Source organism: Erpetoichthys calabaricus, chromosome 3 (genome assembly GCF_900747795.2).
Source record: "Erpetoichthys calabaricus chromosome 3, fErpCal1.3, whole genome shotgun sequence".
Classification (NCBI taxonomy): Eukaryota; Metazoa; Chordata; class Cladistia; order Polypteriformes; family Polypteridae; genus Erpetoichthys; species Erpetoichthys calabaricus.
Genome location: NC_041396.2, coordinates 256,618,294 through 256,645,572, shown reverse-complemented (window position 1 = coordinate 256,645,572; position 27,279 = coordinate 256,618,294). Strand labels below are relative to the sequence as shown.

Genomic DNA, 27,279 nt, shown 5'->3' with positions numbered 1-27,279 from the left:
ATGAGATCAACTCAGTAGGGTGACCACAGCCTCTGTTTTCAACAAATGAGGTGGTGTAAGGTGGCAACAAGCACTGACCATGCCTCAGATCATAAAAGGGCACATAAAAAAGAAATGCAAGCTTTCAACAACGTCTACACCTGTAATCTAGAACTAGAATAGGATCACTGGTCCTCTGTGTGAGATAAGAATGTTGGTATCAGGAAGGACATGCAGCCTTTAAAACTTTGTTGTAAATACTACAAAACAATATTGGGCACATCCTCACCCCTTCACCTATCTTAGCAATTGTAGGGGATGCTGCTGAGACATAGGAAGGCATCTCACGTGTAATGGCTATGCACAGGTTTTTGAATATCAGACCAATGTTGAAAACATGAGACCCCCACACATAAAAAAAAAAAAACTTCACCAGTTTTTGTCTTCTAGTCTGTCTCCAGTTATTTAAGCACAGCACACACTAGAAGTGCATGTCCATAAAGAATAAGATTTACATGCAGAATTCTCTGAGTGCCAAGTTTCTGAACCTGGGATCTCAGAATTTCTTGTAAGCAAAAATTTGATTTCAAAACAAACAAGGCAGATGACAGTCATGTTTAACTTTCTGCAGCAGTTTGTATATTATTTTGTAGTGAAAAATCTAAAAAGAAAGTTCAGGATGATAAAGCTATCTTCTTCACTGCCATGTTTATTTCAGTTCTTCCTCTCACTTCTCACTGGTCTATCACACATGACTGTTACGATGTTGTAACGTTATATATTTTTTTTCTGGGACTTGTTCATTTTTTGTTGGTTTAGAATCTTGTAGAACTCTGTTTCACCTTCATGGTCTTCTTTCATTTTAATTTAGGATTAGTTACTTGATCATGACCTTTTGGAAATACTGCAATGAAAAGAGTGCAGTCCCAGAGGTTGCCACACAAAATGTTTAAACCAGTGCCACATCTCTCTTTATCCGAGTTTGTGGTTATAACTAGCATGTGTATGGGAGACAACTTAGGGGTCTGGTGATAATAACTACCCACCGAACCAGGGGCTGCAGAATGAAAGACTGATGGCTGTTCTATCACAGATGTCATTTCCGTTCACTGATTCTTGTTTTTTTTATTTATTACGATTTTTCCAAACTGTTGCTATCATATGTTTGAATTGGATGTTATAGGATGCATTGAGTAAATAAAGCTGAAATATTTTTTGTGTGTTTACATTTTAGTTCGTAAAGCAACAAAAGGTAAATATCAAAGAGGGCAATTCTTTTCTATATCCTCTGTACAATGATTGAAATGCTAAAATACACCTGATTATTAAAGAAACTTGATAATGTGGTAACAGGAAAAAAGCACAAGTCTATGTCTATTTGATTAAAAACTAATTTATTTAAAGAAAAAAGTTATGTTATGTAGGATTACAATGGTGGCTTTCACAAAGATTTCTAAGAATCTTTTGGTTTAAGGACTTCCCTTTTATTTTAAATTCATTTTATAACAAGTTGATATCTCCATTCTCTCATGTTACTCCCCCCCCCCCCCCACAATTTGTGTTTTCCAAAATGGATTATAACTTTTTACCATGGATTATAAAACACCCAGTACTACTTTTACCAAACACTGCCTAGCTGAAGAATACTTGGATGAGTTCAATGCTACACATAGTCAGAATTTTTGTAATTAAATTCCAAAAAAAAAAAAAACTTGTATTACACTGCACTTTAATTACTGGAGCATATATGCAGAATAATTAAAATAATGAATACATTAAATGAATTTGAGTTTAACAGGTAAAAAAAGACAAAACAAATCCAAACTATAACTGACACATACAGTCTCTAATAAATTGCTCTACCTGCTCCAATGTAATCCACCATTGTATTAATTTCCATTTGACACTTGTCAGCATACCTTCCAGACATTTTAGTATGGAGTACAACCACACATAAAAGTAGACAGACAACCAGAATAAAAAGCGTTTTACTATTTACAAAAAGAAAGACAAGAACCACACATCACTGCACCCACCTTCTACCCCCATCTTAACCCTCTCGTCACTTAAGTCCTTTCAGGCGGTTTCCTCGATGCTTGCAATGTGTGCTCAGTTCAAGAGTCAGACTCACTAAAAATATCTAACAAAAATAAATTACAAAATTCCAAGATCAGTATGTTTTAACTGTAATCAGTCCCACCACCGTAATCCTGTTGGTGAGAAGGTTTAAAACAAAAGTCCTGCAGCACAGGTAGCAGTGCGATCATCTCATTGCCAACAGAATATCGGTGATGAATAGCAAGAAAGTTCTGAGGGGAAGGGATCCTGATGAATGGAAGCAGCTTGCAGTAAAAGAGCATGGAGCGCAAGTAGGAAATGTCAATAGGCAAGAGCTGAAGGGCCAGCCTGCATGCTACTCTGCCAGCAGGCAATCCCTCTTAGTTAAAAGGCTCCAATTCGAGGCATCTGTGAAACTCCAGAGTGCTTTATCTCGAGTTAAACAAGACCATTTAACCACGGTGTTAACCTCTTTTCACTCCAGGTTTTGTCGAGTTCAGAACTTCTTGGGATATAATTTAGATATGACTCAGCCAGCAGCTCCTCACTATTCCTAACTGGCATTGCCCCCTAGGTTTACCGAGTCTATCACTGAAGCCCTACATCCTGATGGTAGATGACCTTTGGTCTGATGCCTCCACCTCTTACACTGAGCTCTATTACAGCCACAAAGTCGGACACCAGTCATTTGTGGCTTACTGAAGTACAGCCAACGCCTTTAAGTGTTCAGTCCTGCTGCTTATTTCACTGCTGGGACATGACTGCCACAAAATGTGGTGTGCTTAGTCAGTGCATCTTTGTGCCCTTTATAGATCTTGCTGCCTCCTGCTATTTGTAAACCCTGGAATTCTGCTTTTGTTTTTCATGAGCCACAAACTAAACTGTAAAATATTCCTAGGTAAACCTATCCCCATCCCCGAGTCTTGCTCACTATGGCTGCAACTCATAATCTGAGAATAAAAGGTCAGTGAGGCATTGGAGTAATTCGCATGCTCTGGGAGGCAATTGGGTATGAGACCATTGGAGTGGTCGCATGGCTCATGGTAATCCCTGGGAGAGGCTGGGCCATAGACACTGCCACAGGAGCCACAGAAACAGCAACTGGAGCCATTGACACAGGTGGTGCCATGCCTTGTGCAATGGTTTGAGCCAAGGCAGCCGACAGTGGAGTAATCTCAGGATTTAAGTGTGGGGGTGGGGCACTGGGTGGGGCAGCATTAGTGGGAGGAGCAGCCTGGGCCCCTGCTGGAGCCACTAGATCCTGCTGGCTTACTGGTCTGGGCTGGAGGGCTTGGCTGCTAAGTGTGGTATGCGTCTGTGCAATGCCGTGGTTGTATGTGTTTACTGTACCTACAGCAGTGGGCAGCGTCTGCTCTGAAGGGGCAGGTGTGGAAGAAAGAGTCATAACTTTGGCCTGGCTTCGGAACTGTGCATTCTGCTCAAGCAGGACCTCATTGGTGGCGATCAGATTGGAGACCTGTCCAAAAAACAAAACAATTATTAGGCAAACCAGACATTTTGGAAAGAAAGCAATTAATGCTGCTGACAGTTTACAGATGATCTCCCTCTTTCAAAAGCGAATTTCCTGCTGAAAACCCCTGTCATCCATAAGATGAATTTTCACAATATGAATACATTGATTGCCAAGGACAAAAATGGAAGAAAAAAAAAAAAAACTAAATATTCTCTGTACCCAAAAAATGACCCCCATATTTGCTCAAATACAACCAAAACGCATGAACCTTGACATAATTAATTTGATAGCAACAATAGTCATCAAAACAAACCCTAGTAAGACATTTTTCCTTCATTAAATACTGTTTCATAAAGGTGTTTATCTATAATTTATACAGTCATATGAAAAAGTTTGGGAACCCCTCTTAATTCTTCGAATTTCTGTTTATCATTGGCTGAGCTTTCAAAGTAGCAACTGCCTTTTAATATATAACATGCCTTATGGAAACAGTAGTATTTCAGCAGTGACATTAAGTTTATTGGATTAACAGAAAATATGCAATATGCATCATAACAAAATTAGACAGGTGCATAAATTTGGGCACCCCAACAGAGATATTACATCAATACTTAGTTGAGCCTCCTATTGCAAATCTAACAGCCTCTAGATGCCTCCTATAGCCTTTGATGAGTGTCTGGATTCTGGATGGAGGTATTTTTGACCATTCTTCCATACAAAATCTCTCCAGTTCAGTTAAATTTGATGGCTGCCGAGCATGGACAGTGGCTTCAAATCATCCCATAGATTTTTGATGATATTCAAGTCATGGGACTGTGATGGCCATTCCAGAACATTGTACTTCTCCCTCTGCATGAATGCCTTTGTAGATTTCAAACTGTTTTGGGTCATTGTCTTGTTGGAATGTGACTGATGCTTGAACATCATCCTGAAGAATTTGTTGATATTGGGTTGAATTCATCCGACCCTCGACTTTAACAAGGGCCCTAGTCCCTGAACTAGCCACACAGCCCCACAGCATGATGGAACCTCCACCAAATTTGACAGTAGGTAGCAGGTGTTTTTCTTGGAATGTGGTGTTCTTCTTCCGCCATGCAAAGCGCTTTTTGTTATGACCAAATAACTCCAAAATGACTCTGGCTTGTCTAAATAAACATCTGCATAAAACAAGCGACTGTTTGTGGCATCAGTGCAGAAAGGGCTTCTTTGTCATCACCCTGCCATACAGATGTTCTTTGTGCAAATTGCACTGAATTGTAGAAGGATGTACAGATACTCCGTCTGCAGCAAGATGTTCTTGCAGGTCTTTGGGGGTACAATACTGCGCATATGCCGCTCCTGTATTTTTCTTGGCCTGCCAGACTTGGGTTTAACAGCAACTGTACCTGTGGCCTTCCATTTTCTGATTGCATTCCTTACAGTTGAAACTGACAGTTTAAACCTCTGACATAGCTTTTTGTAGCCTTATACAGAACAATCTTTGTTTTCAGGTCTTTTGAGAGTTGCTCTGAGGATCCCATGCTGTCACTCTTCAGATGAGAGTCAAAGGGAAGCACAACTTGCAATTGACCTCCTTAAATACCTTTTCTCATGATTGGACACACCTATCTATGAAGTTCAAGGCTTAACGAGCTAATCCAACCAATTTGGTGTTGCAAGTAATCCATACTGAGCAGTTACATGCATTCAAGTCAGCAAAATTACAAGGGGACCCAAATTTTTGCACAGCCAGTTTTTCACATTTGATTTAATTAAATACAACTAAATACTGCTTCACTAAATATCTTTCTTTGGAAAACACCCCAGTACTCAAATGTTCCTAGGAAATGAGACATACCACGGTTATCTTTTTTGTTGAAAGTAGAGTAAATTATTATGCAGGCTGAGAGGGGTTCCCAAACTTTTTCATATGACTGTAGCTTCAAGTTTCACACCCAAAGGCATTTCAATCTTTTTGGCCATTTTCAACTGTTTCGCCATTTTTTTTTTTTGAAGTCATAATGTGTAAGTCAGTTCAAGAAGACACTTGAGCAACATATTAAGATAAATGAGCTATGAGAATGACTCAATCTGTGATTGGACATATCAACATCAGCCCTCCTCCGGACTACAGGTGTAGCAAGGTGTACAGCACAGCAGCAGTGACTACAAGTTTTTGTTCCAATCTAACTGCTTAATTAGAAACCAATCCTTGCTAATAACAGAACTTCTTTATTTAATGGCTTGTTAGTGTTTTAATTGAGCCACATTAGGTCATTCTTATATCGTAGATTTTTTTTTCTTACCAAGTATACCATCCAAATGATGTGTAGCCTGAAGTGGATGAGTAATTCTCAGTCCTTCACTAAGCCAGATAAATTCACATTGAATACACAGATGTAAATGAAAACAAGTTTGATGGAAACTCCTTTGTTGTCTTATTTCTTAGTACTATTAACTCTTTCAGGGTGGATATCGACTTTTGTTGACACGAGGGATTGAGGGCGGATATCGACTTCATCCAGGGGCAGAGGGCGATAATCAGCTGTAAAAGCTGATAAAACTCACTGTTATATTATAGGTAGACCCTCTTTGCTAGGAGGACTAGCAAACTTGTTGCTAGTTAGACTCGTTGACTTGATATCAAATCCTTGCATGTGTGTAAGGAGAGTAGAGTTAACAACGTCTAGGATGGCAGACGTCGTGCGAGACAGAGAAGCCAATGTGCAAAGCAAAATACTCTGTGTGCATTATTGAGTTATTTTTCGCTTTTTGCTCATTGTTGCAGAACCAGAATCTGAGTTGTCGAACTTTGATTTTGATGCAGCAATCTGGAAATCAAAAGCAAAAGACAAGTAGCTGATTTGTTTCTAGAAAGCGCCTTTCAGTTAATGAGTGTTGAGACAAACAGGTACAGGTATGTAATAAGTACATAATAAGCATGTGAACTTACAAACTGTGGAGGCTCATGGAAAATACCATGTTTCCCCAAAATAAGACCTACTCCAAAAATAAGCCCTAGCATGATTTTCAGGCTGCTCTGTAATATAAGCCCTACTCCAAAATTAAGCCCTAGTCAAGATTGTCGGCTGAAAAGTAAGGTGCCTAAGGCTAGGTTTATACTTCATGTGATGCGACGCGTGTGCCCGAAACATCCATTAAATTCTGAGGACACCTTGCCACAATATCTCTGAAAAGAATGTTTAATGATTACATCCATCAATCCAGGGATGTGCCCATTCCAGCAGCATCGGCGCAAAACAAAGAAAATCTGTGGATGGGGCATCAGCTCATCGCAAGGTGAACACAAGCACACACATACACTGGCGTCATTGTAGCTTCACCAAATCCCCAAACCTTCATGTCTTTGGATGGAAAACTGAGCACACTGTGGAAACCCACCAGGAAAACATGCAAACTCCAGGCAGGGATCACAAGGAACATGACTCCCTGCGAGACAGCAGCGCTAGCGCTTTGCCACCGTGCCATCCCATATGTGTAATTATTAACAGTATTCATTATTTAAACAAAGTTAACAATTTATCTGTAAAATGTAACATACATATTTTAATGCATTTCATCATGAAAATGATATCAAGTATAAATCTAAGAATTCTAAATGTGCAGAGAGCTGGAATATTATAAATTTTGTTTGTTCTGTGTGGCGATGCTGCTTGCCTCTGCTATCAGGTCATGAGGAAGCCCCGGAAGTGCGTAGTGATTTAACAGCTGGGTCAGTTTTGAGATGTTTAAGACAGTCTACTTTAATGATAAAGTAAATTACGGGATTAAAGAGGACATTTCCAGTTTCAAGCTGAAATTTCCACTTTAATCACAAAATAAACATTTTCATTATTTTCTTTTTTTCCCCTCTGTGGCTCAAATACACTTCCATACATTCTGATGGTACTGTAAAGATACAAAAAAAAAAAAAAGACAGCACAGAAGATTGTATGTGAGACTTTTAAAATGTATCATATCATTACTTTTGGGAATATGTGATGCTTGAATATCAAAGCACCACGAATGCATTTGTATGTCACCATTTTGCTTCACCACATCGAACCATTTATCAAACACTCAAGTGCGCACATCAATCCTGGAGGATCCTAAAAGCGTAGCAAGAAATTCAGGCTGAAATTCATGGTTTGAATGTGGAGAGTTATGACGATATTCCAGAAGAAGATGACTTGACTGTAGTTGGATAAATGTATATTGTTGTACATAAATAAATATAAGATATCCCCTGAAAATAAGCCCTAGTGCATCTTTTGGAGCAAAAATTAATTAAACAGAGAGACATTTGTCATAAGTAAGTGTTTTAATCTGCTTTATGTGTGAAACCATTGCTTTGTGTGTTTTAGAAAATTTAGTTTTTTGGAAAAATATTCAGCCCAAGGGAAAAAGGAAAAAAACATACCCTAAAAATGTCAAGGAGCAATTACAAATAGCAAATGCTGCTGTTTAAGACTAAAATAAACCAATAAGGGTAGGGAATCTTAACAAGCAACTAAAATCAAGTATTAAAAACATTGCTGAAACACTAAGTGCTCCACCAGGAATAACTGACTTCTCATTAGGAAATTGTGTTGGAAAAACCCTCCTGCCACTACAGCACTCCCAGACCGAGTCAGCAACCCCCTGGCGCAGATAATCAAGTTTTTAGCACAAGCGGCATGCGTTTAGAAATCGGCACAGACTCAGTTTTCTCACACTGAATAATCGGCTTTAATGTTGATTGTAAGACAAAAAGGGGTATTAGAAGATTTTCATTGTACGCCTGAATTTTCATCAAGTTGCGGTTTGGATTTCAGTGGGAGCCTGTATAATTCAAATTAATAGAGCAACCACAACAATCTTCCAAGTCTAGTCTTTTCTCAAGACATGAATGTGAAGGTTTATTGCAAGAGTTTAAAGTTTTCATTCTTGATATTTTAACATTAATCTTCTCTGAGCTAAAAGGCTAAACATGTTCTAAGGTGCAGTGCATAATTGCTTTGTTCTTGAATTTGGCTAAACAAACAATAAGGAATCTTCTGAAAACACATTTCAACTCTTAAAGTAAACTATGTTCCTTGCTATTATTATCTCTGAAGAATTACCCATCTATTCTCTAAAATCACACACTTCTGGATTCCCAGGGATGCTAAGTCACTTGCAGTGCACACTCCCCAGCTAACCCCTTCCATAATAAGACTATACTGATGTTTCAGTCACACACACCTCTAGCAGTGCTTGTGCTCTCACTAACAGCGCCAAAGCCTGACACAACTTCTCAGTGTTAAATGCTGGAGTCTATTCTCATCTGGACTACTGTAATTCTTTCTTTAACAGTAAGAAACTACAGCAGGTTTTCAGGAGACAGACAGACACACAGACAGATACGATTATCCTCAGCTCAGCAGCAGTGGTCGCACCACATCTCAGATCAGGTGTAAAATTACCTAAAAAAATCATCTACTATATTACTTCCTTTTAGGTATTTTTAACTCATGTAGCACACTCATGATCTACTAAGACTGGTCTTCTCACTCTCCCAAAGCTTAAAATAACTCTTGTGATCTTACTTACTTGAAGAATCTCATAAATGGCTTTATGATGGTACATGGTACTAATGGAACAAATGATTGATGCTGTATTTCTTTTACAAGTATAATTTGCAACAGAACAAATGTGCTTATTCTGTAGTAGCTATGTTACCTGGTAATGCTCACTGAGAAAGTTGAAAGGTAAAAGTAATTCAATATGTCACCAAGATTTATTCCCCTTAAATCTGATGCATTTACTACATAATGTCTGGTAGGACATGAAAGCTGCTTTGCATGTAATATTCTTCTTGTTTCCTTCTGGTGCAAAAACCCCAAATTGCAGCAAACATTTTCAGAGAGAGTATGATGCCACCCAGGCTGGCTTGGGGCCATGACACAAACTGAGAGAAATGGTTTACTAAAGAAAATTTTAAAGAAAGGGTCAGAAATATAACCCAGATTTCTTGATTTAAAAGCAAGCATGTTAACAATATATGTGCCATGCCTCTATCAATAGATTATACTGTAGTGTTTTATACCATTTGCTGTTTTGAGAAAGTTATTTTGTTTCATGGCTTTGTTCAGGAATCATTGCCAAATTACTGTAAAGTGGATAAAAATGACTGTGTTTTGAAAGAAAACAAATTATTGATCCCAACTTATTAAGAAATCTCAGTCAGCAGCGGGTTTACAACAACCCCAAATTGAAATAAATAATTCTGGAGACAATATAGTCTCACTGGACTGAATCCATCACAAAACGTATGAGGGATATGCTTGATTAAAGAATACTTTAAATGTTAAAGATAAGAACTTAACCTAGCCTGAGCTGCCCCCAGGGGGACAAAACTTAAATTATATGTAAAAAAAAAAAAAAAAAAAAAAGGCCTGTGGTGAGAAGTACCTGTGTGCCACATTTCAGGTCTGTGCCTCAAAAAAGAAAAAAAAAGTTATTCATAATAAATAATCCAAACAGACAGAGACTGTGATGTATAGATACAGGCGTTTAAAAACATAATTGTGGTAAATAAGACTGGGGGCTCCACCCCATGCTTGCTTCGCTCGCCCACCCTCGGGTTTGGTTTACCAGATATACAATTTAAAGAGATTGTTATTTTCATGGGAATTGTTACATATGCATTATTTTCACTTTTACTTTAAAGTAAAAAAGACTAATGTGTGGTTATTGTTGTGAAGTAATGCAAAAAGCAAAACCTTAACAAAAAGGATATGTCACCATCTAGTGGATTCCTATAAAATAGCCAGCACAGGATTCTCAGTAGTTCTTATATCTCAGGAAATTGTGTCTTTTTAAGGGCTCTTTTCCTAATGTCAAAATGACCTGCACTGTAACAGTTCGTAGAAACTTAAATATTCCTTGGTTTTAACTATAACACTTTATTAAAAAGTTAGCCCATTCAACCTGACAACATGCCAGCTAACAAGCCAAGTAGAAACCACTGGATAATCGACCAGATCAAGTTACTTTTGACTTCTGCATGTATTTTAGGATAAGTCAAGCTGTCACATACATTTTAAATTTGTGCTGTTTACTATAAAGGAAAATACACTACTCAAAAACATGAAGGAAACCCTTCATCATCCAGTCTAACACCAAGTCAATTATGCTTCAAGGATATCAATCTGTCCAGTTAGGAAGCATAAGCGATTGTGAATCAACTTCCCCTGCATTGGTGTAAATGAAAGTGACAACAGGCGCACTGGAGAGGCAACAGCAAGACAACCCTCCCAAAAAATGGAATGGTGGCCACAGACAATTACTCTCTCCTTATCCTTCCTGTTTCTTCTCTAGTTTGCATTTTGCTGGTGTCCTTGTCACTACTGGTAGCATAAGGTGGTACCTGCAGCTGATTCAGGTTCCACAGGTAGTCCAGCTCCTCCAGAATGGCACATCCATAAGTGCCATCACAAGGAGGTTTGCTGTGTCTCCCAGCACAGTCTCAAGAGCATGAAGGAATTACCAGGAGATGGGATGTTAGACAAGGGGAGCTGGATAGGGGCATAGAAGGGTATCAACCCAACAGCAGGACTGGTGGTATCTGCTCCTTTCACTCTTACAACATAATTAACAAGCAAAAACTGGGATATCTCTGTTCCCGAATAAAAATTTAAAATGCTTCACAGCTTTCAAAATAGTGAACCGAGTCCCTGAACGCACCTGAATGTTATGTCTCATTTTCAAACTTGTTTTGAAATTGCTGTAAATTACTAATGAGACACAAATAAGGCAGCAACTTTCTAACCAAGTGCTCCCTGTGGCTGTGTGTCTATCGAAAAGGAGCTGCCAGAATAAAATCTGCAATGGGGGGAAAAAAAAAAAAACAAACCACAGGATCACATACTCCTCTAAAGGACTGTCCATACAGCTTCTAAAATCATTGATGCTGACCTTTATAGCATCTACTCAACCAAATGTCTGAAGAGAGCTGAATCCATCATATCTGATGGCAGCCAATGCAGTTCATCCCGTTTTTAAATCTGCTTTCAGGTAAATGCTGTCAGAGCCTCACCACTTGCTCCACCCGTTTCAGGGCCTGCTTTTTCTCCCAGGGTATTCGATTACTGAACTCCCACTAATTTTTTCTTACATGCCCTATATTATACCCACCTGCTGGTTTATGTGTAATTATACTGAAAGTTAAAGCTGCACTACCATCAACATTTTTTCCTACCGTTTAATAAATCTCTGTGTACAGTTTTGTTTAGCACCATGTACATTAGGCTATTTTCTTATTTATACATCATCATCTTACTGACTTTTGCCTGTATATACTCACCCGAACCCCCCCCTCCCACTATTTTAGTGCAGCTGTGGCACAAAAAAGTTTGAGGGCCTGGAGTGTTAGTGTGTAATTTTTATTTATTTATTTTTTTTGGCATATGCCATAACAAAGGTCCTATCTGTATGCTGACTTGACCGATTAAAATTTTCTAGGGATTCTTTTATCATGAAAATTAACAAGTGAAAGTCACCAGCAGCCAGGCTGAACCCAGATAAATAGTTTAGGTCCAGTAAGCCATCATAATTGAAAAGTGACAAGGATCAGGGTAAGCTGCCTGTATGAATTTTGCATAAAACATCTGCATTCAGTGCAAATGCTTAAGTTAATTGTGTTGCATAAAGCGACACTTCTTTCAGATACATTTCAATTTGAAATAAAGTAAAAGCAAGCCACATTCAAAAAATAATTGCAGGAGGGGAGGATGTATATGTTACTCTAAGTGTTGATCATACTTTTAAAATATTCACTGCCCGCAGTTTTAATCACAGTCTTCTCTTTTGGCAGAAAAATGCAATGGTCTATCTATAATAGTCTGCTAATAACAAGTTGGTAAAATTTGCAGAGGATACTAAGGTAGGTGGATTGGCATCCACTGAATCATCACAAAGGGACTTGGACAGCATAAAGATTTGTGGCAGATGAAATTTAATGTTGGTAAATGTAAAGTTTTAAAAGGTAGGAAGTAAAAATGTTAGGTTTTAATATACAATGGGAGGTCTGAAAATCGAAAGTACAGTACATCTTATGAAAAGGATTTAGGAGTCATAGTGAAATCAACACTATCAACCTCCAGACAGTGTTCAGAAGCCATTAAAAAGGCTAACAGAATGTTTGGTTATATAGCACCCTGATGTGTAGAGTACAAGCCCACCGAGGTTACGCTGAAACTTATTGAAGCACTGGTTAGAAGTCACTTGCGTGCAATTTTGGAGTTGCGGCTACAAAAAGGACATAGCAGTGCTATAAAAGACCTGAAAAGAGCAACTAGGCTCATTGCAGGGCTACAGGGGATGAATTGAACATGAGGAAACATTAAAAGAGCCGAGCCTTTTCAGTTTAAGAAAAAGGAGATTAAGAGGCGACATGAGGGAAGTGTTTAATGTGTTCATCAAGAACACGGGGACACAGTTGTTACTTGTTAAGGGTAAATTTTGCACAAACATTAGGAAGTTTTTCTTCATACAGAGAACCATAGACACTTGGAATAAGTTACCAAGTACAGTGGTAAACAGTAGGACTTTAGGGACATTCAAAACTAGACTATGTTATTTTGGAAGAATTAAGTGGCTAGTGCTGGCAAGCTTTATTGGCCTGAATGGTCTGCTCTCATCTAGATCATTCTAATGGTTACAGACCTGAATTAAAGTGTAAACAAGTAATTAATGGTTATCTGTGTTGCTGATCTAACGTTACTAAGAATTAGAACTGTTGGCTTATCTTTCATGCACGGTCCATAATGAAGTATGTGATAGAATTTTAGGCAACGTCATAAAATATTGCTTGCAGAGATGTAACATTCTTAACTGCGCTTTTTTGATCAACACTGTTGCAAATGTTTCTCTTCATTTTGGCATGAAAACCTACAAACAGTGTCAATTCAACATTGCTTCTCAATTTTTCTGGAGGCTGTTGTAAACAAAAGAAATAAATGTACATTTTTTTAAAGACATTGCTTAGGATCAGACTCCTAAAAATGCATTTAGCACACAGTCACTTGTAATTATTCATATGATGTCTAAGCCTCCAGTTCACAAATGCGCTCAAGGTTTATTTAGATTCCAGAGAGGTTTTGTACAGTATTTTCGGAAATATCAGGATGAACACCCAGTTGATACCACCAATTCCCAGAAGTTACAAAGGAGTATTCTTCGGGTAAACTGCACCACTCATCCTCTGATTTAGCCCCACTATAGCCCATGTTTGGCTTTGTCTCCATTGCTCTGTCAAACATGTCACTTTGAAAACAGTCTTCAAAGCTGGTATGTAAATTCCCAGTGGTGTTTGTGAATCTGTAGATGGATGGCTGGATGCCTTGAATGCTGACATGTAGCAGGCATATAGCCAACTCAGTCAGCAAGTTAAAATGCTTCAGCAGCCAGCACATGAATTATATAGAGATAAGATACTGGAGAGCACTGCATAGGGAGTTTCATAGAATGGCACCAGTTCACAAAAAATCATCACCAATGAAGCAAGCAGAAATTGCCATTGTTTCCCAACTTTATCATGTCTTCCATGGATTACTGTAATTCTCTCTTCAATGATCTTCCTACTAAGATGACTTTGCCGACGATGCTGTGATCTTTGTGGAGTCGATGGAGGCTCTGATTGGGGCTCTCGAGAGATTGAGCGAGGAGTCCGAATGTCTGGGCTTGCAAGTGACCTGGATAAAAACCAAGATCCAGGCCTTTAATGACCTCTTAGGCAGAGCCATCAGCTGTGTGTCTGTCTGTCGAGAGAGTGGTGACAACGTCGAGAGGTTTACTTACCTTGGCAGTGACATTCATGTCTCTGGTGACTCTTCCTAAGAAGCCAGTAGACGGATTGGGAGAGCGGGGTTGGGTCATGAGTTTGATGGAAATGGGTGTGTGGTGCTCCCAATATCTATGCAAAAGTACAAAGGTGCAAGTCTTTAAAGTCTTGGTGCTTCCTGTCTTGCTGTTTGCTTGCAAGACATGGATGCTATCCAGTGACCTGAGACAAAACTGGATTCCTTCAGTACTGTGTCTCTTTGAAGAATCCTTTGGTACCACTGGGTTGACTTTCTGTTGAATGAGCGGTTGCTCATTTAGTCCCGAATGAGGCACATTACCTGCTTTGTGAGGGAGCATCAGAGAACCAGAGTGGCTGGACCAGGCCAATGGGACGCCCACGTAACACCTAGCTGTGGCAGATAGAGGGTCATTTCCGGAGGGTGTGACTTAACCATGTGTCTGCCTGGGGGGTTGCTAACCAGGATCCTGAGGTGTTTTGTCATGTGGTGGGTGTGGCAACGTGCTGTACCAGTGCATGCTCCCCAACCTTATCTGACCTATTTTAAATCATTAAATCACCTCCAACTAGAGTCACACTACCCAAACACAGTACACAATATTATGGTGTGTTTTTTTTTTTTTAGGATTGAGATCTTGTCTTTGTACATCACTTTGTCATTTCCAGGGTCAGCTTATTCTTCATTTTCAGTTTACAGCTTAAAAACAAGCATTTTAATTTGGGTAAGCTGGTAAACAAAGATTATAGCAAAAAACAGAAAAGGATGAAAGATTTCCTTAGACAAATTGCATTTTACCTGTTTTTTAAGGTCTTCCACCCTCTTCCGCAGCAGAGCATTCTCCTCTTCTAACATCCGATAGTCTACGGGACGTGGGGACGCCTGAATCCCATAATCAAAGCCCTCTCCAAAACGCATACCATCCATGCGACGCCTCTTCATTTGTAACCCTGAGTCAAAATCTTCATATCCTGCTTCATACACACCCTCCATCATAGGTTCATAAGGAATGCCCCGATCAAAACGTCGGACACCAACAACTCCAGAAACGCCAGGAACACCAGGCTGGTCTCGAGGGGTGCGGTCTGTTAATGCAACATTCCCCACCACACCTAAACCAGGAACAGCATTTCGCATTACTTCATAGTCAAAATCCTTTTTTAAATGCCGGAACTTGCATTTATTCCCACGTTGGCACTCTCCTTTCAAAAAGTCTCGACAAATAGGCACCTCCCCTCGACTGAGGGGTAAATCTGCGGGTGAAAGTCCTAGACCAGCAGCCACCTTGCCGCGGAGTCTCAGAGGCAGCTCCCCTGTCTTTTTGTAGTAATCCTCATCTTCTTTAGTGCCATGGACAAACCTGCAGTTGGCACGAACACACTCTTTGTTTTGATAGTCATGGCAAAAGATGAACTCATTTTTCTGCACACCTATATCTGGCACCTCATTGAAGTCTGGATGTCTGAAACGACACCGTTTTCCACGCTTGCAAACATTGCGTAGGAAATCTCTACATATGTCATCTGTGGTGCTAGTGCCAGTTTCATCATTACTGCTGCTGTTGTTTAGATAGGTATTATCTCGGTCTGGCATGATGGTACCAGGCCTTTATTCAGCTATCAAATCCCTGAGATGGCCAGTAACAGAAAAGTGACCTGGCAAGTTTATGGAATCTTTACAATGACAGCTCTCAAATGACTGGCAACTGTGAAAAAGAGAGGAAAAAAGGACAAAATTACATTTGAAAACAATACACTTAAATAAAATATTTTCAAAAACATCAATGAAGCTGACTAATCAGAGTTACACAAATGCATTACTACCTAGCAGATTAGCTGAAATAAAGAGGAAAAACATCACATCCGTAGTTTGAAGTATGAACAAGTTTCAAATCAAAGAAGACAAACAAAAAAGTATTTGTATCTCACTAGTAAGAACATTTTGCTTAAATTGGACTTTTCTAGCATTTTCAACATTATGCTACCATTAAACAAGGCCATAGGGGTCGGGTGCAATGGGATATGGGTGGCAGCCGAAGGCGGCAACTCTGGCATTCTGACCCTCGGTTGCCGAAACTGGCTTTTGGGACATGGACTTTTTCCTCTCTGGCGGGGAAGGAGCCTGAACAGGTGCGAGAGGTTGAGAGGTACCGGCTAGATATAGTCGGGCTCACCTCTATGCATGGTCTGGGCTCTGGAACCATTCATCTTGAGAGAGGCTGGACTTTGTTCCACTCTGGAGTTGCTGTGGGTGAAAGGCGTCGGGCAGGGTTGGGCTTGCTTATGGCCCCCCCGGCTCGAGGCCTGTACATTGGGTTCTCTCCGTTGGACGAGAGGGTTGTTTCCCTATGCCGATGAGTTGGGGGAAGGACTCTGACTGTTGTTTGCACTTATGCACCGAACAGCAGTTCAGAGTACCCAGCCTTCCTTGAGTCCCTGGAAGAGAAGCTGTGAGGTGCAGTTCCTGGGGACTCTATCGTCCTGCTGGGAGACTTAAAACACTCATGTCAGCAATGACAGTGAAACCTGGAGAGGTGTGATTGGGAGGAACGGCCTCCCTGATCTAAACTCGAGTGGTGTTCAGTTGTTGGACTTCTGTGCTGGCCATGGATTGTCCATAACAAACACCATGTTCGAGCATAAGGGTGTCCATAAGTGCACTTGGCGCCAGGATGCCCAAGGTCGCAGCTCGATGATCGACTTTGTAATCGTGTCATCAGATCTGCGACCTTATGTCTTGGACACTCGGGTGAAGAGAGGGGCTGAGCTGTCAACTGAACACTACCTGGTGGTAAGTTGGATCAGATGGCGGGAGAGGCTGCCGGACAGACCAGGCAGACCCAAACAAATAATGAGGATCTTCTGGGAACGTCTAGCGGAGGAACCGGTCAGAAAGATCTTTAACTGCCACCTCCGGCAGAACTTAAACCTCATTCCGAGGGAGGCGAAGGACATCGAGTCTGAATGGGCCATATTCCGAGCCTCCATTGTTGAAGCAGCAGAACGGAGCTGTGGCCGCAAGGTTGTCGGTGCCTCTCGTGGCGGCAATCCACAAACCCGGTGGTGGACACCTAAGGTTCAAGAGGCCGTCAAGCTGAAGAAGGAGTCCTATCGGGTCTGGTTGACCAGTGGGACTCCAGAGGCAGCTGAGGGGTACCGGCGGGCCAAGCGTGTGGCGGCATCGGCTGTTGCAGAGGCAAAAACTCGGGCATGGGAGGAGTTTGGGGAAGCCATGGAAACGACTTTCAATCGGCACCGAGAAGGTTCTGGCAAACCATCAGGCGCCTCAGGAGGGGAACGCGGTGCTCCACCAACACTGAACAGTGGAGATGGGGCTCTGCTGACTTCAACTGCAGGCATTATTGACCGCTGGAAGGAATACTTCGAGGATCTTCTCAATCCCACCAGCATGTCTTCCTTAGAGGAAGCAGAGCTGGAGGACTCCGGGGTGGGGGGCCCGTTCATAACAGGGGTTGAGGTTGCCAAGGTAGTTAAAAAAACTCCGAGGTGGCAGAGCCCCTGGGGTGGACGAGGTTCAGCCTGGGTTCCTCAAGGCTCTGGATGTTGTGGGGCTGTCCTGGTTGACATGTCTCTGCAACACTGCATGGACATCAGGGGCAGTGCCTCTGGATTGGCAAACCTGGGTGGTGGTTCCCCATTTTAAGAAGGGTGACCGGAGGATGTGCTCCAACTATAGGGGGATCACATTCCTCAGCCTCCCCGGTAAGGTCTATTCAGGGGTGCTGGAGAAGAGTGTTTGGTCGATGGTCGAATCTCGGATTCCGTCCCGGCCGTGGAAAACTGGACCAGCTCTACACCCTGGCCAGGATCCTGGAGGGTGCATGGGAGTTTGCCCAACCAGTCCACATGTGTTTTGTGGATTTGGAGAAGGCATTCGACAGTGTCCCTCGAAGCATCCTGTGAGGTGTGCTCCAAAAGTACGGGGTACAAGGCTAGTTGTTACGAGCCATTCAGTCCCTGTACAGGAGGAGCAGGAGCTTTGTCCGCATTGTCGGTAATAAGTTCGACTTCCTGTTGAGGTTGGACTCCACAAGGGCTGCCCTTTCTCACTGATTCTGTTCATAAGTTATATGGACAGAATTTCTAGGCACAGCCAAGGAGCGGAGGGGGTCTTGTTCAGTGACCTCAGAATCTCGTCTCTATTTGCGGATGACGTGGTTCTGTTGGCTTCATCAGACAGTGACCTCCAGCTCTCACTGGAGCGGTTCACAGCCGAGTGCGAAGCAGCAGGGATGAGAGTCAGCAACTCTAAATCCGAGGCCATGGTTCTCAGCCGGAAAAGGGTGGAATGCTCTCTCCGGGTTGGGAACACAGTACAGCCTCAAGTTCAAGCATCTCGGGGTCTTGTTCACGAGTGAGGGAAGAATGGAGCGGGAGGTTGACAGACGGATCGGTGTGGCATCCGCAGTAATGCGGGCTCTGCAACGGTCTGTCGTGGTGAAGAGAGAGCTGAGCCAAAAGGTGAGGCTGTTGATATACCAGTCGACCTACGTTCCTACCCTCACCTATGGCCATGAGCTTTGGGTAGTGACCGAAAGAGCAAGATCGCGGATACAAGCGGCTGAAATGAGTTTTCTCCACAGGGTGGCTGGACTTTCCCTTAGCGATAGGGTCCTCACCTCAAGTTCAGTTATCCGAGAGAGACTCGAAGTAGAGTCGCTGCTCCTTCGCACTGAGAGGAGTCAGTTGAGGTGGTTCGGGCATCTGGTTAGGATGCCCCCCTGGAAGCCTCCCTGGGGTGGGGGTGTTCCGGGCATGCCCCACTGACAGAAGGCCACGGGGCGGACCCAGGACATGCTGGAGGGATTATATCTCCCAGCTGGCCTTGGAACACCTTGGGGTCCTCCCAGAGGAGCTGGAGGAGGTGGCCGGGGAGAGGGAGGTCTGGACTTCCCTGCTTAGGTTGCTGCCCCCGTGACCCGACCTCGGATAAGCAGTGGATAATGGATGGATGGATGGATGGATTGGTGGCTACCATTAAAAAGAAAAAAATGGTTACCATCTGATTTCATAGATCAGTCTTATATATAAAAACTGTGAGTGGGTGTGTGTCTAAATTGAAATATACTCAAGCTGCTCATTCCAGACTCAGTTTTAATGCTAAATAGAAGTAGGCTAAATGCCCTACAAAAAACATCAAACTATGACAGGGTTAGGTGTATTCATCTGCATAGTTAACAAAACCATTTGGCTCACATAGATTGAAATATGACAAACAATTTCAGTTTACTACTATCATTGTCCTTTACTCTCTATTTCCTGGAGCATAGCCACCTGACTAAAAGGTTCTTTTTAGTTATATGATTTTAGAAATACTGGTAAATGTCACTGTGCTCACATGAATGACTGTGATCATAAAAGTATCTGTTTACAAATGTATACCTGTTAATATGTGTGCAGAAGCCCACTTACAGCACAGATAAATTTCAAAAATGAAAATATTACCTTTACCCTTTAACAATTCACCCCAAAAACTAGCTGAAAAGGGACAAAGTGCATCTTTTTTGTAATACAGATTATGTATACAAACCATGATATTTTCTGGAGTTCTGCTCTCAGTCTGTCTGTGCTGGTGTTTATCATATCATATCATAGGAACACATAACAGAACCATACAGTTTGCAGTTTCTAAGAGCAATCTCCTCTCTTCTTATTTACCCTCTGATAACTGTTCAACTCCTTAACAAACACGCACACACAAATACAACATAGCCATTTGTAATCAAACCCACTTAATCCAATAAAGGACCACATGCAAGCAGAATCTATTCTGGCAGTACTGGTGGGCACAAAACAGAAATCTAGTCTGGGTGGGGTGCCAATTCATTATCAGGAACATGTACATGACAAAGTTGCCAAATAACCTAACATGCAAGTCTTTAGGAAATTGATGGAAAAACAGTGTGTGGAGTAAATCGAAATAACCATTTAAACTGCACAAAATCAACCATTGAACACAGCACTAGAAATCGGAACACTGGATCTATGATACCCAATAACCAACACACCACGTCATCTCCAACGATAAGACACAAAGTAATCTGAATCTATGGCAGCAACTCAAACTGTAATGAACACAATATACCCTTACTTCTTTCTGTTTTAAAAACACTAAATAGAATAAGTTTAAAAGCTGAACATATGCTGTATGGTATGGAGACTTCCACCTGAGACAGAAAATAACAGAGTTAAAAAAAAAATGCTTTATGTCACAAATATATCCATCATTTGCTGCTTGTATCACAATGTGTTTTCTAAGATGGATATAAACAGTTTAAGCACACATGTAGTGGACAATCCAGAACCCACAAACCCATAATAACAGCACTGGCCACAAGTTTATTAAAGAGTGCAGAAAACTACATACAGATAGTGAGTAAGTCGGAATTTAAATACAGCTTTGTGGTACTGTGAGGCAGCAGAACTAACCAAAGCACAAACCACATTTCAGTAGTCAATCAATCAGCAGTCTTGTTGCTGCAGTTACACACTAATGTATGGCATATATATTTTTCTACCTTAGCACATATTATTATATGTTGAAAGAGTCTGTTACTTGCTCACACTGACCATATCCATCCATGAAAGTGTATTTTTGTAGGGAACTCTGTAAACTATTAAAGCGACAACTTGATCTGTATCAATAAAATAGAGAATTTCTGACATCAGTATATTATATTTTTACTGTGATATTTTGCACAATATGCAGCATAACATCAACTCACAACCTTTAACAAATAAGCAGTTTGTGGTTAATGGGGTGGGTGTAAGAGTGTTGCAGCACCCTCAACTAGACGGTATACAACCTGAAGCTTGAGACCATTAATTTTATGAAAAGGATACCTAGACCTGGACAGAATGATGGTGTATCACTAAGCACTGTCACACACAATTACTCATTGTGAACCACAAAAACCAACACCATGCCCAAGCTAGAAATCAAATTTGACGACATATCAAATTATCATCTATAAACTAAATGGATACTTTACATATAGAATTCTGTTGTTGTACTGGCCACAACATCCTGGCTGAATCTTTGTCTACTTGTCCCTAGAAGAGAAAAGAAGATGTGTGGGAAATGTTACCATTAAAAGGAAGTAATACAGTTGCAAATTAATGCAATGATAATTCTTAAATAACGTGATTTAAAAAAAAAAATTGAATTCCAAGACTAAGCTTATGTAGTATAGCATGAAGAAAAAAAAAAAACAGCCTCTTCTAAGTAACAATGGTACGATTCCTCGCAGAAAGTCTTTGCAAGTTATCATTCTTGGTTTTTATAAGAAATAATTCTGTCTGGGGCTAGTTTCTAGAACTGTAAGCAGGGTTTCTGGGGGTTTGGGTTAGAATGATTTAAACAGGTAAAGTTTGAATAATATGGGTGGAAATAAAGCAAGATGGGGTAAGAAGCAATTAAAGTGCGGAATCTTGATGCAACATTATAACTGTAGCATGGCATGGTCTCTTACTGCACTATACGATTTTGGAATTATCAAGACGGAACTAAGGAACCTGCTTTAATAACTAATATTTACAAATACATTCAAATGGGTAAACAAAAGCTAGCATATGTCAACTGATTTACAGCAACACAGGACAAAGGCACTTACTGACAAACAAATTTGTAAGAAATCTTTGCCAAACTTCACTTTGCACTTTCAAAACAAACACAATGTGTTTATATTTATCAGATAATTCCATAATGGGATAAAGTGGCAATAACAAAATGCTTTTTCACTTGAAAGTGAAGCAGGATATTCATGCTTTATTAAGACATGATTCTTGACCAATGAATGAAGGGCAGAGGTGAATCTTCAATTCAAAAGTACTTTACTGTAGGGATATGCCTTTCCTGTTCATTATTTCTATGGAGTTTTTTTGGAAGTATTAATTGAATTTTTGCAGAAAATGCATGTATATTGCACATTCCAATAATGCAAATAGATAACAGATTATGCAACACTGGTTATGTGAGATCCATGGACATTTTTCACATCATTTGCCATTGTCCAGAGTTGGTCACCACTGGGTCCCATTCAATTTGAATCTGTTATCTAGAGTATTCCTTTAAGTTAAATTATGTTTGATTTTTAAATAATAGATGTAAAAACCGCAATCTCAATCTGAAATTCAATCACTGCTTCATTCACATGTATACTTGGCTGGCTTTTACAAACCATATGATGCACAACAAGGCCTTTAGAAATGTAAGCATGCAGAAAGATGCTGGAAAATAAGATTACAGCAGAAGGTCTAGAACTTAACAGTTACTGAGAAAAAGAATGGCACAGAAGTGTTTGCATTACGGGTAAAAGTAGTATAAAACATTAGGATATCTCTCTATTATAAATAAAAAAAAAACTTGGGATGAGATGTGATCTTTTGAAGAGAGACAGATTAGAAGAGAGACAGATACTTTCACATCCTGCGACATGGTCAAGTCACGTCATACTGACAACCCATATTTGCTCAAACAATTCAATTGTCATATTAATGTCAAGTATTCTGCATCGGTTATGAGTATTAAGTACATCTACAAATACATTCATAAAGGGCACGATACAGTATGCATAACTTTATCAAAAGAACAGTCTCTGGACGAAGTTCAAGCATATTTAGATACTCGGTACGTCAGTGCAATGGAAAGCGGGTGGCATTTAATGGAATTGCCAATACACGATCGAAGTCGTTCTGTTGAATTATTACCGATTCATTTACCAGGTCAGAATGTGATTCAATATAAAGAGGGCGAATGATGATGATGTTGAGGTGCAGTTGTTTGTTTCAACAAGTTAAAACAGCATTAAAAGCAGAGCTAACTGCTATTGTTTCTTCTAAATATTAGTGTTTTGTTCCCTACTGCCTAATTAGAAGTAAATGAGTGATAGTATTTTTGTGCTAGCATAAGCCTATTTTCATAAAGCATGTGTTCCGTGCAAAATATATTCATAGAATCACAAATAATTCAATCACTAGTTCACTAACAAGCCTAGACTATTAACACCATAATGGAATATGTGCGTTACAAAAATGGGCAGATGAATGTGTCAAATAATGCTTCCACCCCCATCTTAACCTACATTAGTGAGACAAACGATACTAGCCTGTCTGTCTTTAAGTAATTTTATTACTTCCTAAATAAACGACGCAAGTCTCATTCCTGGTACAATGTATGCCAATGGCCAAGTCTCTTGATTAGTTTATTGCAGTTACATTATCTTGTGCTGTAAAGCTTGGGGACTGATACACCCATAAAATTATTTAAAGAAAAGAGACTGGCTGACACACTTCACTCAGCATTATATTTCTATATTTGGTGAGTGCTTGTATCCAACACAACTTACAACAAACTACTTAAACAGCAACATTCAATAGGTGTAGATCCCAACTTTAAGATCCTGATATTTCAATTATTCAAGCATACCAAAAAAGATTTGGGCTCGTATGTTTACATACCATCATTTTTTAAGATAATGAGTAATCAGCCAAACCACCACTCTTATTTACTAACAGTGGTCAGGTGAAACTATTTATCATCATCCTTATCACAGTACTGTGATTATCGTTTAGTAATAATAATGATCGCTGAAATCACACAGATTGCCCTGAACAAAAGTGTACATACCTTTGAATGGTTGGCCGAATAATACACACCCAAGTTCACACACGCATAAACACACACACGCACGCTGAACTGGCTATGAAGGATAAGTATCTACATATGTGCCTTGTTTGATTGTAATTAGTGTTTGTGCATAAATAGTTGATGAGTTTCTTAGCTCTTGAGAAACCCTTGAGTATTTTATCCAGGACTGCATTGACTTTGCTGGTTACTGAATCATGGGGAAAGTAAAAACTGTCAAAGTATCTGCAAAAAAAAAAAAAAAAAACTTCAACTTAAGAAATCAGGAAAAGGATACTAAAAGGCAGTGTTCAAATTTGATTAAGAAGTGGAAAATTAGAGTCAGGTACACTAATAAAGATTTCAGACTCAACTGCCAGTAACATACTTTTGGCAGTGTTTTGTCACAACTAAAATTCAGGCTTCTCTGAAACAAAGTTATGTGGCTGATCCAGGATGGATAGATGGATGGATGGATGGACAGACAATCTGGCCCCAAGGGAAAATCTGACTTAGTAACAATAATAAGACGAAGAAAATACAAGAAAAAAAAAATAGATGGCATGGCACAGTCGTCAAAAAAAGCCTGTTCATAATACTCCAAGGAGCACCTAGAGGCATCTCAAAACTTCTGGAACAAAACTCATTTGGAGTGATAACACCAAAATTGAACTTTACGGTCTCAACCATAAATGCTGTGTTTGGAGAGAAGTCAACAAGTCCTACGAAGAGAAGCACATCATCCATAACATGAACCATGAAGTGAAATTCTGCTGTTTTGGGTGTGTGTGAGCTACAATGGCAAAGAAAACTTAGTTAAAACTAATTGCAAGATGAATGGGGTATGTTATCAGAAAATATTGGAAGAAAATTTGCATTCATCAGCCCGGAAGCTGCCCATGGGCACCCCAGTACTGTCCAACATTACAATGACCTGAAACATATGGCCAAGTCAATCTTTCAGTGGGCTGCAACAAAAAAAAAGTGAAGGTTTTGGAGTGGCTGTCAGAGTCTCCTGACCTCCGCATCATTTGGGCACTTGGGAAAGATTTCAAACATGCAGTTCATGCAAGACAACCATAGAATCTGCAGCAACTGGATGATTTTTCATAAGAAGAATGGGCAGCTTTACAACCTTATAAAAAGGGCAATAAATGATATCAAGAACCAAGCATGTTTTAATTTATTTCAACATGAATCTTAACAATCTTCAATCAAATGTTGATGTATTCCAGCACTCAAGACCTCACAGGGAACACAAACACAAACAGCCCCACAACCTGTCCCTTTGACTGAAAGTCACAGTATTGCCATATATAGAGTACACCAGTATTTTGGTTCCACTTCAAGCACTGGATCTAAGGGTATAGACTTTAGAAAAGGAAAACTTTATTATTGTGTTTGTAAGAATTACATATGAATGCATTAAAATCACTATAGGTTTTTTTTTTTTTTTTTTTGTCCAGCGCCTCCCGACTCACCGCTACCAGAAAAACCCCACAAATACTATTCAACTCATCCTCATATCTAGTTATGCAAAGGAACAAGCTTTTTGGGGTTCTCCTGATTTATGGCCCTGTACACTCTCATAAGAACAGTCATTTTTTAGATTTTGTGCAGGAAAATAATTTCTTATGAAGAAGACTAGACCAATAGGTGTCTACAGCAAAAATTATCAGAAGGTTCACATCAATGAACCCCACAGATTCACCCCAAAATGAGATACGAGAGGTCAAAGTTACAACTTTTCACAAAAATTTGAAAAAAATCTGGATCAGTAATATAGGCATGTAGAGTGAAATTTATACTATTTCAAAGTTGTTTATCACAATTATGATATTACTTTTGATATCTTATTCTTTACCAGTGGTTCTAGCCCTCGAAACCATTCCCAGAAGATTAAAACTGACAAATTTCAAATATAAGCATATGGGATATTGTTTTAGTCTATTTCAAAGACGGTGATTACAAATATGATGTCCTTTTTGATCCTTTACCAGGGATCTTGCCCTCTATCTGAGGGTGAAGAATAGAAAATTTCTATGACAATCGAGAATATTTAGACTTTAAATATTTAAATTGAAACAAATTTTAATATTTTCTTGAATAATTACTGAATTTTATGTACTTTTAACTTTATTATTTTATTATTATTCATTACATTTCTTATGTACACCCTAGGATGGTTTATGCGAATTGATTTTTTTCCTTTACTACTGTAGTTTGTTTAATGATTGTGCTATTATGCCATGTCTACTAGTTTAATTTGAATCCCAATAAAACTAAAATAAATGCGTTTATTCTGATCACTCATTTTCTTAAAAATGGTAAACATACCCCTAGCAAAAAGTGTGATGAGTAAACTTAAGTGCACAACTGCATTAAGCTCGGGCCAGCATGTAATCAAGTGTTAACCACAGCTTGTAACAACTTGTCCAGTCAATTTTACAAAATGATAAAGAATGCATCAGTAAGTTGGTAATTTGAACGCGATTAAATAAACTGTGAAATTTCGGAGGTATTTTACTACAGTAAAAACATGGCAAAAAGACAACCTCACTGCGGAGCGGTCTTCAACATTAGGCTCATAATGATCGTCCAATGACAGTTCAGCCGTGCAGTCTCACACCCGACGCACTAGCAGCTTTCCAAGCCCCATTCAATTCCCACATTTTGAAGAGAGCGTTTATTGGACAATCAGCTATTTCACATCCCCGGATAACACCTAAAGGTCCGGGTTTGAGACTCACCTGCTCACGTAACTAATAAACAATTTAGGCATTCACTCCCTGGACATCATCATGCAACAGAATGCAGGACTTCAGTTCCACAGATATACGCTATGAAGTACCAGATGCTCAAGTAAAAGGACCATTAGATACGATTTTAGAATTGCTTACTTGCGGTTTAAGCGTTTGGTTGCCTTAAAGAAATCACATGCGGAGCTGGGACGCCTCCTCATATAAACCGAGCGGCCCACAATGGAGGGCTTAATAAATACCGAGGCCCTTACGCCGCCACTCCGAGCGACCACTTTTATCAACCCCATCCTGCAGGAGCGACTTAAACAGGCCTAAGAAGCAGCACCCATTTTGTTGAAACACTTCTTATAAAAATCAGACCGAGCGCCATACACCTAGAGATTCGTCAAAGTACTAATGCAAACTGAGGTAGTTCGGTTCGCGCCGCTAAAATCACTCACCTGCACACAGTTGACCACTCTTCACCATAAAGCAAGAGAGCTTCTTCCGGGCAGCCGGGAGGAAGGAAAAACGGCAAATAAGCGAAGTCAGCACTTCTGCGCCCTCTGGCGTTCACTAT

The 27,279-nt window shown here is 40.1% G+C and overlaps 1 protein-coding gene across 3 annotated transcripts; it reads right to left on the bottom strand.

The window, feature by feature from the left end:
• Positions 1–1,356: 1,356 nt before the first annotated feature.
• zc3h10 (zinc finger CCCH-type containing 10) lies at positions 1,357–27,279 on the bottom strand. Of its 3 annotated transcripts, XM_028798099.2 has the most exons (4): positions 27,161–27,188; positions 21,326–21,386; positions 15,112–16,018; positions 1,357–3,514 (listed from the first exon to the last, which is right to left on the bottom strand). In XM_028798099.2, exons 3-4 carry the CDS (start codon positions 15,904–15,906, stop codon positions 3,002–3,004), a joined length of 1,308 nt encoding a protein of 435 aa, XP_028653932.1. In that variant the 5' UTR covers positions 15,907–16,018; positions 21,326–21,386; positions 27,161–27,188; the 3' UTR covers positions 1,357–3,001. The 3 variants fall into 3 exon arrangements, with proteins under 3 accessions (XP_028653932.1, XP_028653930.1, XP_051781109.1); XM_028798097.2 differs by lacking the exon at positions 21,326–21,386 and having other exon boundaries at positions 27,161–27,279; XM_051925149.1 differs by lacking the exons at positions 21,326–21,386; positions 27,161–27,188 and adding an exon at positions 19,864–19,884.